General features: G+C 46.5%; 1 protein-coding gene across 1 annotated transcript in view; it reads right to left on the bottom strand.

The window, feature by feature from the left end:
* The window catches only part of kcnd3 (potassium voltage-gated channel, Shal-related subfamily, member 3), a gene marked incomplete at both ends in the record, with an annotated part of 89041 nt that extends 74901 nt beyond the window's left edge, over positions 1–14140 (bottom strand). Inside the window, one exon of the mRNA XM_084479045.1 lies at positions 13041–14140. Coding sequence (XP_084335171.1) covers positions 13041–14140 — 1100 coding nt within the window. The remainder of the gene's footprint in view (positions 1–13040) is intronic.
* Between the last annotated feature and the right edge of the window lie 2605 nt (positions 14141–16745).

Here is a 16745-nt window from a genome sequence, read left to right as displayed (position 1 = left end):
GTTCCTAATAATACATCCTTTCCAATTCTGTTCAGACACTAAACCAACAATCAGTGTCTATTGAGCCCCCACTTCAAACACACACACTCGGAAAACCATGCCCAAAACCCTCATATCCTAGCTGCCTCTTCACAACGTATATCCCCATCCGTGACCCTTTCATCACCCCCCCCCCCCCCCCCCCCCTCCTCCTCCTGCCCCTCTGTTCCTCCTCATCCTTCTCCCGCTGACTCTGTGTGTCTCGGCGGTGCAGCAGGTATAGCTCCCCTCAACTCTCGCCGGCAGTCTGGACAGCCATGAAAAACCACCACTGAAGGTCATCTGGGCAGGCCCGGGAATAGAGGGAAGAGGCCCGGCCAGCATAGCAAACATATACCATGACACCGTGTCAAAGGGGGGGCGGGAGGGTATTACATCCAAGACTGAATGTTTTTGAAAAACTGTGGTCGGGAACAGAGGATCCTGACTAGAATTTTATAACATGCACATTGCGGGTTAGGGGTTTTCACAGTAGTCTGACTGCAAGCATCCCTGAGTCAGATGAGCCTAACACTTCTGTCATGAATGAAATGTGTCATTGATGAGCGAGTGAAAGAGTCACTTTAGATAGCAATGTGTGCTATATGACCTAAATATTCAAAGTAGATTAATAGTAACACAACCAAAATGTTATTATTTCCTCTTTTCAATCTGCTTTCAATCTGCTCTTTTCAATCTGTCACCTGTGGTATTACACTGTGTGATGAAGACATATCAGTGCTAGGCAACCTTGCTCCTAAATCTGGCTGTGTGGTCTCCCATTCAGCCCCTCACCTGCTCTAACCTATAGAGATGAGAGTGTTAAGAAAAGCACAATCATTTGTATTTCCCCATCCCGTGGAGTTCCCACTGGTCCTCACTATTGCAAGGTTCAGTGACCAAACTAATCTGTCTGCAAAGTACTTCTTTGGTCTTGTCCAGCCAAAGAGAAATTGACTTATTTCGAAGTATGCGGACCACTTCGGTCACACGGGTAATTTTAACATAATAGACAAGAATACTGTGCAGCACTTATTTTCTTCCACAGTACCGATGTAAAGCCAATTATCCCCATACCTACAGGTTAACCTGAATGCTTTGGAGTGCAGATAGAGCTGTGGCCTGGGGTTCGTAGGCTATGGGTTTATGTCTGGCCACGTGGAACCTTGAACGACTATGCTATTTCACGTCTTCCCACCTGCTGCCAACTGCCGTCCACCCAGGCAGGGAACATCCATTGTTGTCTGAGGGAGTCGTCTACATCATCCATCACCTTGGCATGATCTCCATTTACCCATTCATGTGCAATGGTCCCACTATGATTAGCCATAATGCTAATGGGTGCAGATAGGAACTTGAAAAGCAAATATGTTGCAAATCAGTGCTATGGCTCTATGCCTGAGGATTATTTACTTAGATCAGCGAGCGAGAGCTAAACTCCAAATAAAATGATCATCTCATGGTATTTTGTTGTTGCTTTTTATTTTGCTATTATTGTCTCAGTTGTAAACCACAAACCACCTCAATACGCGCAACGATACGCGTATTCAAACTGAAATATTTCGGTACGGGTCTAACGGTTCGATGCACGTTTCATTTTGGTACGTACCGTAAAAAAAATAATAATATATATATATATATATATTTTTTTTTTTTTTAATTAAGTTTTTATTGATTATCACACACTCTATTAGTGTTTTGTCTTGTCCTGATGTTTTGTGACCACAATGGAAATAAGTCCTGGACTTTATTGTGTTTTTATCCTCAATTGTATTTGATGTCTTTTTATTTGTGTAAGGCATTTGTTTGATACAATTTAATAAATCAAATCAAAATCAAATTGTTTAATGAAATAATAAAAACTGCTGTACCGAAAAACATACCGAACCGTGACTTAAAAACCGAGGTACGTACCGAACCGTGACTTTAGTGTATCGTTACACCCCTACTGATGAGTATCCCTGATAGATGACGCCAACAATCCTAACCCTAGTCCATGAAGCATCAGGAACTGCAGTCTCTCGATCCCTCTTTCTGCCCGACTGTAGTCTCTGGATCCCTCTTTCTGCCCGAGCAGCAAAGAGGAATTTATGCAATAACTTCTCAGCAATATGGACCCCACTGATAGTATTTATCAACTCATTACTGAGAAACCTTGCAGAAACGTGACAACCCACTGTGAATGGCAATTAGTGTCGTGCATCACGCCGTTCTTTGTGTATTTCTAAAGAGCCTCCGTTCAAATCATAGCCACTTTGATCGTGTGTGATTTTTTTCCGTTTCACCCCTCTCCGTCTCATTCACTGCTTCCCTCTGTGTTTATAATGAATAGCGGGAGTGTGTTTTTTCTCATTTCACCTCACCACACATCCAGAGATTCGATTTTTCCTGCTGCGCAACTACACAGGCCCTGGGCTGTTGAGCAGAGAGCACAGAGATGGCTAAATTAATTGGAATACAGTCTGGTTTCGAGTAGACATTAAACACAAAATGGACCTTTGTAAAAACAGCCCTACGAGGTGCTGTTTACTAACATTCAACAGTTATCTGCAGCCTGAGCGCAGGTCGGCTGTGGGGGTATGTGTGTGTCCGTTTGTGTGTGTGCATGTGTGTGTGTGTGTGTGTGTGTGCAAGTGTGTGTGGATTTGTACTTCTTCTCGACATGATTGCGTAAGCCTGTAAGACACTGTAAAGCTTGCATTGTACCCGTTTACAGCGGTATAATTAGGTCTTCTGGATGTGAAAAGACAGGGGTTTCTAGTTCCACACAATCATGCAATAGGACCAGAGCAAAGGAGCCAAAAGAGATAAGATTAAACATATAATAATAATACAATACACAATACACTGGAAGCAAAATGAAACAAGATTGAAAGAAAGATTAGTGGTGTCATATGTAGGAAATGTAAATCAACGTAGATCGTGTCCAGCATCAATTTGAATAATTTCAGTCAGTTCCAAAACGAGAGCAGTGGGTTTCAGCAGAAAGAGGAAAGGAAAGTCGGGAATTGATAGCTGGCGGTCAAAACGTTAACAAATTGAACAGCCAGGTAGTTGGATCCTAGGTCAGATCGAATTAAGCGCCTCCCAACTTCGCTCCATTTGCCAGACTCATATAGATGTCATACCCTGTTCCGCAATATCACAGAAACACATTGGGATATTGAGGGCATGCTCTCTCTCGTTCAGCTTAAACACAGCTCGGTGCCGTCGGGGCTCGGGCGCAGCAACAAGGAGAGTGCTGGCCACGTTTAGAGGTGTCCTGCTACGTGACGCTGGGACACACATGCTCTCCACACGGGCTGTGGACCACATCAAGGTCAGAGTGGCCCATCTCCGCTGTGCGCCGCTCACATCGTTTCACGGCTCGATGCGATTGGTTCCCTGTCATTAAACAAGGCTCCTACTGGTGTATGCTTCGCCCCGGGAAAAGAGGTCCTCTCTATCCGCAAGGCCCAATACCAGCTATGCCACGTGAACTTTTTGGTGTGCGAGTTTCTATTGTAGAGGTAGAAGGTCATTTGTGCGTTGTTACATTGAAATTATAATTTGCGTTGTTTCATGGAATGAGGCCGCTGGGTGTAAGGGCTGCTAGGGGCGCCGCTATTGGCTACCGGCGTAATACCCGGCGAAGGCTTGGGATATTGAATTAGTATCGCTACCACTCACACATTGAAGGGCAAAAAAAATAATCTATTAGTTATGTTAAGCCATGTCTTGACTTCAGTGCTCCTGACAAGCGTTGTTGCTCTCTGTCGGCCAATGGCAGCTTTAATCCTCTCAGAATGGGTAATCCCCCCAAGAAGTCAGAGTGTGAGAAAAGTTGTCTCTTGGGCTTTGTGAAGGACACGACCCAAATCCTCCTCATGAACCATCTGTGGCACACAGACCGTCGGGGCCTACCTCCCCGTAGGAACGGCAATCATGAATGAAGGATCTCCGCACCCCTGAGAGAACGCGAGAGAGAGAGAGAGAGAGAAAGAGAGAGAGAGAGAGAGAGAGAGAGAGAGAGAGAGAGAGAGAGAGAGAGAGAGAGGGAGAAGTGTTTATTGTTTACACATGATTGCGGCTTTGAAATGATCCAAAAATGCCCTTATTGTTTTTGCTTTGGATCCAACGGAACAGAAATTGGGGCTTCAGAGATGATCCTCTAGGCGCCCCAACAAGGCAGCTTGTCGGGGGCACAGAGGAAATCTGCCGTGTCCTCTTATTAGCCGGCCAAGTCAACACATCCCCTCTAACAGGGAACGTCCTGCTGTACCAATAAGAGGCTGGGGAGAAGGGATCAGATAGAGCACATACACACGCCCGCGCGCACACATACACACACACATACACACACACATACACACACACACACACAAATGCACACAAATACACACACACAGGGGGAGAACATGGCAAGGGGGACACAGGCTCGGGAGACAGGCATTAATCCCCACAGATTTAATGTGGCAGAACCATTCCTTTTGTCACCCGGGATAATCAGCGTACAACACGGTTTATGAATTACTGTATGTCAGGACTGAAGGGATGAGATAACACAGAGGGAGAGAGAGAGGGAGAGAGAGAGAGAGAGAGAGAGAGAGAGAGAGAGAGAGAGAGAGAGAAAGAGAGTGATGATGGGGATGATGATGGTGGCGAGCACACGTGTGTATTGGTGTCAACAAGAGACAATAAGAAAACAAGGCATACTTGTTCAAATGGCTCGGCTGTGAAAGAAAAGAAGATTAATCTAAGTCCTTCAGCGGGTGCTCATCCTGTCTACGACAATGTTAACTGTAATTTCACCCATTATAGCTCTCGTATACATTAACCCCTATTTCAAGTCTATTTCAAATGACGTATAATGCCTGGATGCTACAAAGAATACATAATCCTATAATATTGAATCTTTTGTTTGGATTCAGAGGCTCAGTTTGAAGTAGGGGGCCACTCCAGTGAAAGGACAAGAGCACTAGTCTAACTAAGAGAGTCTGCAATCATCTTCTCCAATGCGTCCTTGTAAATTATGGGCTGCAAAATCTAACAATGGAATTTTCACGCAGACGCACACGCACACACACACACACACACACACACACGCACACACACACACACACACACCGCACATAGACATGCACACACCAACAAAGGCACACACACACACACACAGCAGATACTGTATGTGTCCCAGACCCACCTCCTTCCGGACAATAAAGTCTACGTTTTCCGTCTAATCGTATTTGAAATTGTTTAATTTGCTTTCCTATTCACTATATGTAGTGATGAGCAGAGGAGCTGTAGAAGCAGGCAGAGTTCAGACTCTTATGCCGCTTTTCCACCGACAGTACCAGCTCGACTCGACTCGACTCGCCTCGCCTTTTTTTGCGTTTCCATTGGCAAAAAAGTACCTGGTACCTAGTACCGGGTACTTTTTTTAGTAGTACCTCTGTCGAGGTTCCAAGCGAGCGGAGTAGGTACTTTTGTGTGACATAAACAGGCTGCTGGCAACTGATTGGCCAGCGGCTGTAAATGGGAATAATCACTCAAAGTTAAGTTGTGTCCGGCATGGTTGGAGTCCACAAACCCGCTCCCGAGGGGGACACTGATCAGCGTTTCGCCGTGTGTGTCGCTCCTTTCCCAGGGCTAGAGTTAGGCTGTGCGTGGTTGTGTGTGTCCGGCGTGGTTGTGTGTGTCTAGTCCACGGACCGGCTCCCGAGGAAAAAAAGTTTCTTTTTAGTGTCGTTCCTTTCCCAGGGCTCGAGTTTCGCCTCCATCAACATTACCGTATGACAACAATAGACACGCAGTCATTGCGCTTTTTATTTTATTTTATTTCATTTCCCATCATAACCTTTCCCGGGAATCAGGAAATAGTCTGATTCAGGAAATAGTCCGATTCAGATTTCCCAGGAATCGCGTCTCCCGTGATTAAAACCTAACGACCCACCCATGTTGGAGAGGTTCTTTTCTACGACCCGCCCACATTGAAGAGGTACTTTTTTAGATGGAAACGCGACGTACCTGGAACCAAACCGAGTCGAGTTGAGCTGGTACTGTCGGTGGAAAAGCGGCATTAGGGGGTAAACGTGAGCACGTCTTTCAGTGGGACCCCTGGGGACAGAAGAGCTGGCCAGAAGGTGATAACTGCCATCAGACGATTTGAAACCAGTATGAGTGAGCAGAGTGGCTGAAGGCAACTTGTGGCTAAAAGGTGACCTGCTTAGACAACAATGAAAAGAGAGTGCAGAGAGAACACTAGTGAGAGAGAGAGAAAGAGAGAGAGAGAGAGAGAGAGAGAGAGAGAGAGAGCGAGAGAGTGAGAGAGCAGAGCGAGTGAAAGAACATGGGAGAGAGTGAGAGCGAGAGAAAGTGAGAGAGGGATTTAATCTCCATCAATGTCATACGCCATTTTTTTTTGTTTATGCGGCAGTACCTGCGGCATGATGTATAAGGAACAACCCTCAATCACTATGGCCAGGTTAATGGAGCTGGCGGTCGGCCAGGACACACACCGTCCAATCGCAGCAGACGCTGCAGCGACATTGACACGTGCCACACATCGCTGAGGTGTCAACACCGAGACCATATTAGCAGAAAACCTTCCTCAAAGGCGTGCACTGTCAATCACCCTTCACACACCCACGTCAACCAAACCCACCCCACCTACCTCGTACCCCACACACACTCCACCCGCCCGCCCCCCCCCACCGGCTCACAAGAGGTCAGGTAAATCAGGTGTGCCACGGCCTTGGAAGACCTCTGCGCTCTATACACTCTTTTCAAGAAATGGGAAACCGAAAAGCGGGTGAAATAAGTATACACAGCAGCAACAAAAACAACAAAAACAACAACAACCACAACAACAACAGCAGAAGCAGCCCCGTCGTGGAGGAGCCAGCGAGACCCTCCGCCATGGCGGTTGAGTTGTGACATGTGTTTGCGGTGGCAGGTCTGCAGCAGAGAGGGGAGAGAGACAGGAGGCCTTGTATTGACTGGTGGTTAGGAGGGGGGGGGTTGGCTGGAGGGGAAGGGTGAACACGCACACACACAGACGCACATAAGCACACACACACACACACACACACACATACACACACACACACACACACACAAAGACACTCGCCCAGCAGGCAGAGCACTCTACCAGCTGGTGCACAGGCCTCTTTTATAGGCCTGTTTAAACCACGGTTCAAATGTTCACAACGCCACCACCGAGGTTATGGACTGGTGCTTTGTCCGTCTGCTGCCAAGGGGGAACCAAGAGCCTTTAAGGTGAGCAGAATATGGAAAGTATATGGAAAAGTACTGAAAAGATTTGCAGTGTAGGTGTGTATGTATGCATTCAAGCAGCTTTAGGTGCCGATTTGAGAGTGGTGAAGAAAGAGCAGAAAAGAGCAGGAAAGAGCAGAAGAGAGCGGAACAGGTTGAGGATACAACATGTTTTTGAAGCCTCCCTCCCTACCCATCTACATTTCTGCACCATTGAGAAGTGTTTTGCTTCATGTCTGACAGACGTGGAAGATGGAATCCCCCACATCAATCAGTGTAGATGGTCAGAAACTAGCCGGGAGCCAAAAGTCGAGATTGGCAAACATAAGGGCAGGTGCAGCCAACTTGAAACAGATATTCTCACATCGCAATACACTCACCAACTGCTGACGGATGGCTGTGCCATTTTTTACAAACGACACAGAAGAAATAGCTCTAAAAAACAGACCTACAGCACCTTTAAGAATCGGATTACATGCAGCCCAAAGAAAATGGCAATGCATAATTAGACATCAATTTTACTATTGATTAGACTCATCAATAGTAAAACACACCCACTCTTTTTACCCTCATGAACAGCTGAAACACACACACACAGTGTGTGTGTTTCAGCTGTTCATGAGGGTAAAAAGTGTATGCAAAGAGAATTGTGTTAGAGTAATGTAGGATGAGAGAGCAAGAGCAAGAGAGAGAGAGAGAGGAGAGAGAGAGAAGAGAGAGAGTGAGAGAGAGAGAGTGAGAGAGAGAGAGTTCTTGTGTGTCTATATTTGGATCTCCTTTCGGTGGCGTTTTCCCTCCGCTCTCTCTATAGAACCGGCCTCAATGGGTCAGTGGGTTGACTGTGAAACAGGTGAGTGCACACTTCCTCAATTTATGCCTGTTACACACACACACATACACACACACACACATACACACCCAACTAAAATATGGCACATAGGCCTAATAGGAACGATTAAATGCTGTAGATTCAATGCTTCACCTTCCCATACATCAGCCCAGATCTGTCTACCAGTCTTAACTCATGTGTGTTTGTGGCCCACAGACCTACGTCTATTTTTAGATTAAATGTATCTATTCTGTTATTGGCTGAGGGGTTCACAAGGAGGTCACTGTTGTGTAGAACGCAACTTGGGGGCAAAAGGTGAACTGTCGCCCTTTCAGTTTGATTCATCCACAGACCCATAGGCTATTAAAGCTTATCCCCGCAGGAAGCAATGCAGTTCATCGTCACCGGCCGCAAGAAGCAGGGATACTAAACCTGATGTATTATTTTGTGTCACTAGCCCTAAGGTTCAGATATGACATAACATTGTTTAATGTGGTAATACATTACTATTCTACTATTCGAGTTCTTGAACTGAGCGTCCCTTCTCCTACTGCAAATATGATGCCGATGATGATGATGATGAATGGTTATTAATAATAACATTAATAATAATATCAGGATTATTATTACCCACTTCCATCAGCCATCCATTCATTCCACAGACATATGAAAGACTAAATAACCGGCCCCTCCGATCCACTTGAAATGCTCAGCGGTGATGAACACCACTCCTAGTCAATCTGCCTCCCATCGACCCCAAGAGAAGGATCAGTCAGCCTCTCTTCCCTAACGAAGACAGGGTGATGCAGGGAGCTGACCCGGCCCAACGGGGGATAGTAACCACCCTCATAGGTCTTAGATGAAGAACAGGTGACATCAGTGCTTTGCAATTATAACTGTTGTTAACCTTAGCTCATCAATTCATTACAAGGTGTAACAAGGGCCCATTCCCTCTGTGCCGGCCTGCCAATACTCACCCGTCTGCATTGATTATCGCTGTACACAAGCTGTTGTATTCAAGATAAATGTGGGATAAATCCAGAAGGAGGTGTCCGGGGTGAGAGCGGAGGAAGGCCTGTACGTATTCAAGGCAGCGGGGCTGTGGCAGCGGCAGCGGCCACTCAATAGAAACAAGCCTGTTCCTGGCAAACCTCCAAAACTGAACTGAATAAATAAAGAAAAAATAATTTCAGCCAGAGACACATTTTGTATCCGTCTGCAGGGCCGGGCAGCCAGCCTTCACCGAATCCAAAAATGGGTATACTTGCCCGGTGTTGCTGCGGTTGTCTGGGAGACACGGCTAGAGAATTGTATCGATCGTTGGGGAGCGGTGATCATAGGCACCTGGGCTTAAAGCGGGTTATTAATCCTGTGCTGTTGACGCCATGCTAATGACCTCCACGCATCTTAGTGCAAACTTCAATAAGTGTAGCGCGTTCCCAATGGTGCAGTGAGTTTGCACTACACCACGGGCATATAGGCCTACATATCATACATACCCAACCAATAACAAAGTTATACAAAGTTAAGTATTGGGTGTCATTTGTTTTGAACAAAAAATGTTCTGTCAAAATTGTGATGCAGTTCCAGCAGTCACTCACTCAACACTAGTCACTTATTTCAAAACGGTTTCATCACCTTTGCCACAGGACATTTACCAGCTTAACCCACTGGAGATAAATCCAACTGGTGATACTCATTCAATGATCATCGAAATCAATTTGGCTAAGAAGCTTGGTGCAAAATCCCTGTCATATTCCCCTAACTGTCTCGGCAACAGCGCAAGCCTCAACCCCCACTATCTGCCTGCCTCCCTGCTTGCATGCCTTTGGGTGTGAGATTTAGGCTAAGCTTTTTTTTTTTGTATTTGGTACCAAATGTATTTTGTAGCAGTAACAGCCCCTTTGTGACAGGATTTAGGTCGAATTGCAAGCGAGGGTGTTAAGGCAACATGTCTGCCTCCCCCTTCATCCAGGTCTTGTGTCCCACAGTTCTTCACTTCACCTTTCATAGCGTATCCCTCCATCACAGAGAACCGCCTGCGTATTTTCTCTTCGTCACACACCCTTCCTCATCCTTACCCCCCTAGTACACACTATATTCTCTTCCTGTTATCAAATGTCTCCCATTTGTTATGGAACCTTTCATTTCCCGCGTAAGGTAAAAATACCATATAATGTGGCAGTGTAAACTGTTTTCATTGCCTGTGTCTGCTGCTGCTTCTGTGGGATTACTGTGTCTCATTCCGTCTGGATTATTGTATAGTAGACAAATACGGGTCTTAAAAGCCGCCGACGGGTCGGAGCAGCGTGACTATGCACAGCAGTGGGTCACCAGTGTCAAGAGAAAGTCACTGCGTCGGCATGCAAACACCATCGCTACCAACACCGTAACTGACAAGTGCACACAAACACACAGCTCAAAACGATTTTACAGGGATGCCTCGGTACTCAGAGACACACACACACACACACACACACACACACACACACAAACACATATACACACTGAAGCAAAGGGCGAGAAAACTGTGCAGTAAATGAAACATGAGCATAGGTAAGGGGAATGCAACACAGAAGGCACACCAAACAACAAAACAATTATAGACAGGGGTATAAAGACAAATACAGAGAGAGAGAGAGCACGAGAGAGAGAGAGAGAGAGAGAGAGAGAGAGAGAGAGAGAGAGAGAGAGAGAGAGAGAGAGAGAGAGAGAGAGAGGGGGGGGGGGGGGGGGGGGGGAGAGACAGAGAGACAGAGAGACAGAGACAGAGAGAGAGAGAGAGAGAGAGAGAGAGAGAGAGGGAGAGAGACAGAGAGACAGATACAGAGAGAGAGAGAGACCTCTCTGTGTTTAAAGATTCAGAGGATTAAATATCTGCAAGTAGATGACAGGCCTCCAGTTGACAGATTGGTCTCTTGTCAGGGGAAGGCGTATGACCGAGCTAAGTTACAGAGTAATTGGATGCATCGCCTGACACTCAAGAAACACTCCAACACCTTATTCACTGCAGAACTTTCCCAAAAATTCCTTAACCACATCACATGGGAAACATAGCTACAAATCAACAGACAAGTGTAAGAAAAGGTGTGTGAGTATGTGTGTGCCTGTGTGTGTGTGTTTCTGTGCATGTGTGTGCGTGCAGTGTGTGTATGACATAAAGAGGCAGCATAGAGCACAAAGTCAGCCAATCTTACATTAGTCAGCAGATGCAGCGGGCCACATCATTAGTCACGTTGACACCCACCACTGGCCCCCCGCCTCTTACACACACACACACACACGCGCACGCACACGCGCATGTACACTGATCAGGGCGCTAATTGCAACAGAAGACCAGATAAGTGTCTATATTCCCCCACTCTTGATGATTAGGGGCAGCAGTGGCTGAGGAGGTAGAGTGGGTCGTCACTTGTCTGGCAATGGAAGGTTGCTGGTTTGATACTCGTGGCCAAGTATCGAGGTATCCGTGAGCAAGACGTCTAACATGAACCACTCCCCTGGAGCTGGCGGTGGCCTTGGACGGTGGCCACTGCCATCAGTGTGGCCATTATGTGACATATGGGTGAATGTGAGGCACACATTGGAAAGTGCAACTGGTTAGAAAATATATATACTATATTACTGCAGTCCATTTACCATAGGGACATAACGGGCATAAACAACCAAGCCTGTATCAAGATAAAGGCTTGGTCTCTCTCTCTCTCTCTCTCTCTCTCTGTCAGAGGAAATAAAAATGTCCCTCAGAACTCCTCATGAGGCTGGTAATGGCAGGAATCCTGCCATCGTACCGCTGTGACGCTGGGTATGCCAATCCATGTCAGCTTCTCATGACACCCGGCCACGATTCAGCCGTGGGGGGGGGGGGGGTGTGTGTGTGTGTGTGTGTTTGTTCCTCGATGCATCTGCATATACTATATGCGGTGGATGTTAATGTGTTGATCAAGTTCATGTATAAGCATGTGGGTGTGTTTATTTATGTCTGTAGTCGCGCATGTTCCATACACCACGGGCATGGTTAATATCATGAATGCAAATGTGTTGCCCTTCCTAAAATGTCTGTATTAACAGTGGGATATAAGTAGACGATAAAGAACAGATGCACTATAAACCCGTCCATATGCCCTTCATCATGTTCAAGTCCTTCAAAGCCTAGTGACACAGCATTAGGAAGTGACAGAGGTTAATTAGGTATTTCTTGTAAACTGCAAATATGCTGGCCTTTTTGGAGTATCTTATTTTCCATAACAATAATTAGGCCTGTGTCTATTGCTGGGTGCTCAAAAGCCAAGCCTTGATTGATTTGGTTACTTTTTACAACATTGTGAACAACAATGTTCAACATTGTGAACATTTTAATATTTCCCGGAGGTGCTCTTTACACAGTGTGAGCCGTTTCATTTTTTAATACCCACAACTAGAGTAATGTGGAACGGGTGATTAAAGGAAACAGCAATGTCAGTGTTGTGGCGTTGCGCATTTTCAAAATTGAATTCCTCGCAGCTCCTTAAACACAGCTAGAGAAGAAAGGGAGTGATCATTTGTGGATTTGTTCTTTGGGTTCGTCATAGCTTTTTTCTATGAGGTGACCTTCACTTACCATTCTCTGTGTGAATCATTTTCTCAGTGAATGCCCCAGTGTCTCAGGATCCCTTATCTCTGCTTTCGATAATTTCAAAATCCAACAAAATATAATGGATGCGGTATTGAAGTGAAAGCTTTTTTGAATTGATCAACACAAAATTAGACTGACGCGATTCGTTCACAATGAACTCTGGGACACATGCACGCACACACACACACACACACACACACACACACACACACACACACACACACACACACACACACACACACACACACACACACACACACACACACACACACACACACACGCCCACGCGAGCGAGCGAGCGAGCCTCCAAAACGATTCACTTACCCCAGCGTCGTCATGGTAACGATGGTGTACCAAAAGGAGGCGGGGATGCTGGTGAACTTGCTGGAGGACGAGCCCTTCTCGGCGTAGAACATGACCGTGGCGAAGATGATGATGGCCATGGTGAGCGAGAAGAGCAGGAAGCCCAGCTCCGAGGCGCAGCTCTTCAGCGTGTAGCCCAGGATGCGCAGGCCCTGCGAGTGGCGGGAGAACTTGAAGATGCGGAAGACGCGGAAGACGCGCAGTGTGACGAAGGCGCCGCTCACGTCCTCGTTGTCCGTCATCACCAGGCCGATGTAGTAGGGCAGGATGGCCACCACGTCGATGATGCTCATCACCGAGCGCATGAAGCGGTAGCGGCTGGGCGCGGCGAACAGCCGCATCAGGTACTCCACGGTGAAGATCATCACGCACGCCGTGTCCATGCAGAAGAAGGCCACCGTGTAGCGCTCGCCGCAGGGCACCTCCTTCTGGTGGGTGGAGGTGCCGCAGGGCACCGTCTCCACCACGTTGGTGATGACCGAGATGGCGATGAAGAAGCCTGTGACGTAGTAGAAGACCAGCGCCATGGTGGAGGTGTGGGGGTTCTCGAAGGCCCGCCACATGGTCTCCCGGCAGGTCATGTTGGGCGGCTTCTTGTCCTTGTTGTCCTCCTGGTCGTCCTGCAGACGCTCTGCGTTCTCCCGCTTGCGGTCCTTGTACTCTTCGTAGCAGCAGTCGCCGATGATCTCGGGGATGATGCCGAAGAAGGCCAGCTCCTCGTCGTACGCCGAGATGCACTCGGCGCGCGGGTAGTGCAGCTTGCCTGTGCGGTAGAAGTTGAGCACGCTGCGGAACATGTCAGAGTCCCGGTCGAAGAAGTACTCGCGGGTCTCCTCGTTGTAGAAGAACTCCTTCTCCGAGCTGCCCAGCAGGGTGTCCGGGTAGCGGTCCAGCGTGTTCCTCCAGGTCTGGAAGCGCCGCCCGCTGACGTTTAGGACGATGAGCTCGTCCTGCCTCTTGTTCTTCTGGGTGGGCGCCACGGGCATGGGCAGGTTGGCCACGGGCATCCAGCCGATGGCCGCCGCCCGGGCGAAGGGGAGCCAGGCTGCGACTCCGGCCATGGCGAGTCCTGGCTTGGGGGGGTGTGCAGAGAGACGGGGGGGTCCCCTTCACACCTTCACAAGCAGCTCGGCTTCAGCTCGCCCACCATCTGGTGGGGAGAAGTGGGTGGGGTATAGGGTTAGGGTATGCTGTAGGTGGGCTTCAGGACAGGTACATGTTCCGTAGAAAGGAGAGAAAGAGGGGGATAGAGAGGAAGGGGGATGATGTGAGAGTTGAGATGTTAAGGACGTAAGGATATGGTAGAGCTGCGTGAGGGAACGAGTGTTTATGTAAGAGAATTACATAGGATGCAGAAGAGTGGAAGCAGATCGGGATTGTCAGGGGTTTTGACAAAAAGACTAAAATCAATAAAATGGGTAAATGTTTTATTCATTATTTTAAATGTACTACATGCAATCGGCTATATATGAATATATTCCAATATATATATATATATACAGCTTAAGATATATTAGGTTTCCATTACCAAAATAAACCTCGCCCTAATCCATTCACTCTATTTCTCAGTATTTGCCTTTCTAACAAACACAAATGCCAGCCACGATTCTGATTAGCCTACCATCTGTTACAGAATCCTGGCAAAAATCTAACAAGTCAAAACCTGTTGAGTTACAACCAATAGCATACGGACGGGCGACCGCCTGCCATTACAGCCTACCAGACTGTAGCCGAGCTGTACGCACTCCAAGCCATGTTCAAGACCCATAAAACACACTTCTAATCCTCATCATCACTGAAGAACACGTCATGGAAATGTCTACGCTAACATTTTTTTGAAATGGGTTATAATCACGTAACAACTTACCGATGCAAAAATTGTAAAAGTCCAAAGAAATCCTAGGTCCTCGTGCTTGCTGCTCAGATGCGCGTGGTGGACTGGACGGGCTAATTTCACAAATCGTTTAATCCAGAAACAAGTTTTTTTTAATAGGCAAAACCTAAACATTGATAAATATATACTTACTTCTTAGGCAAAGTAGGCGACAACTAAATATAGCCACGCTATATATTGTGCTTTAGCACACGCACCACTGCTTTAATGTTCCCCCATTATGTTCTTGGAATAAATAGTCGGAAGACCTCGTCAACCCCTCCGAGCAAAACCGACACCCGCTCAAACCGCCTGGACTTGGAAAATGCGCGGCAGTCGATGGATTGGAGTGGAGAGCACTACCCCTCGTTCTCCAAAATGACGAACAGACTGAGGTATCGTGTCTCTCTCTCTCCCCCTCACTCTCTCTCTCCCTCTCCATGTATCTCTACCCTCCCTCTCTCTCTCTCTCTCTCTCTCTCTCTCTCTCTCTCTCTCTCTCTCTCTCTCTCTCTCTCTCTCTCTTTCTCTCTCTCTCTCTCTCATCCTTTCTCATTTTCTCTCTCGCTCTCTTTCTCGACACTTCATTGGCTGCAGCGTCGGTGGGTTTTTGGGAGCGCGCACATCGCAGCTGATGTGTATGAGGTCTGAAAGTGAGCTGGCAGGGAGACGTCACGTCGCTCCTCAAAACCACACGCAACTTCATTGATGAGCAAAGACTGAAAAGGTTGAATGTGATTCAAGCGCGTTGATCTTTTTTTATTCATTCTTATTTTATATCTTATTTTTGTCAAGAGTGAAACATGTGGGCTGAATTAGAAATCACTAGAATCCATTGGCATAAGCATTTGTCTTTCTCATACGGAGGGTGAAAATTTGGTTTCCTAGCCTTGGGTTCTTTTCTCCCCCTGGGTGTCAACAAAACGCAGGCCATTTTACTTTGGCCTATTTATCAGCTAGATTTTATTCCGAAACAAAAAGTGGTCCCATGGTAAAAAAAAAAACTACAACAACCTCTAAGTACCTAAGGCCTACTGTATCTGTACTAAGTATAAGAAGTTTCAAAGTGAGTGTTTCAGGGCAGAGAACTTATCGCTTTACAAAAGGTATTCATTAAATTAGATATTCTGCTCCTTACCTTTACAGCTACCTCACTCACTGTCATTTCCATATATTATATTATATTTGTGATTATATTTCAAGTCAAGTTTGGCAAAAGTAAATCAAGGCCTGAATGCAAATTGGCAGGAAAAGAAAAATATAGCCTTTTGCCTTCTTGAGACTATGATAATATATAGTCGAAGAACATCACCTTCAATCCTCACATAATTCAATATCTGTAAAGCAAAATTCAGCCCGTAATTAAACCATGTGGGGGCGTCCCCTCCAATAACACTGCACTGCTGCCTGGAATAACAAACAGCCCAGGTCCCACCACACACATATATAGTCCCACACCACCAAACAACACTTGCATGTTATTATACAATATAACACGCATGCTATTATACAAAGTAACATGCATGTTAAACACTGGAATATATATGTTTTAATACACTGTAACATGCATGCAGGGAGCCCCATTTTAGACAAAAATTGACTTGGTTGTGGACGCCATAACTATTATTGATAAGGCACATCCCTTGTCTGTTAAGCAAAGATTGATACTTGCACACAACCGTACACACACGCTCACACACACACATACACCACACATACACAAACAAAGACATGAATAAAAAAAGAAATACAAACAAACAAAAACCAGACATGAACACACACACACACATATA

The sequence above is a fragment of the Micromesistius poutassou genome (genome assembly GCF_964030765.1).
Source record: "Micromesistius poutassou genome assembly, chromosome: 15".
NCBI lineage: Eukaryota > Metazoa > Chordata > Actinopteri > Gadiformes > Gadidae > Micromesistius > Micromesistius poutassou.
This window is presented reverse-complemented; position numbering and strand designations above follow the sequence as displayed.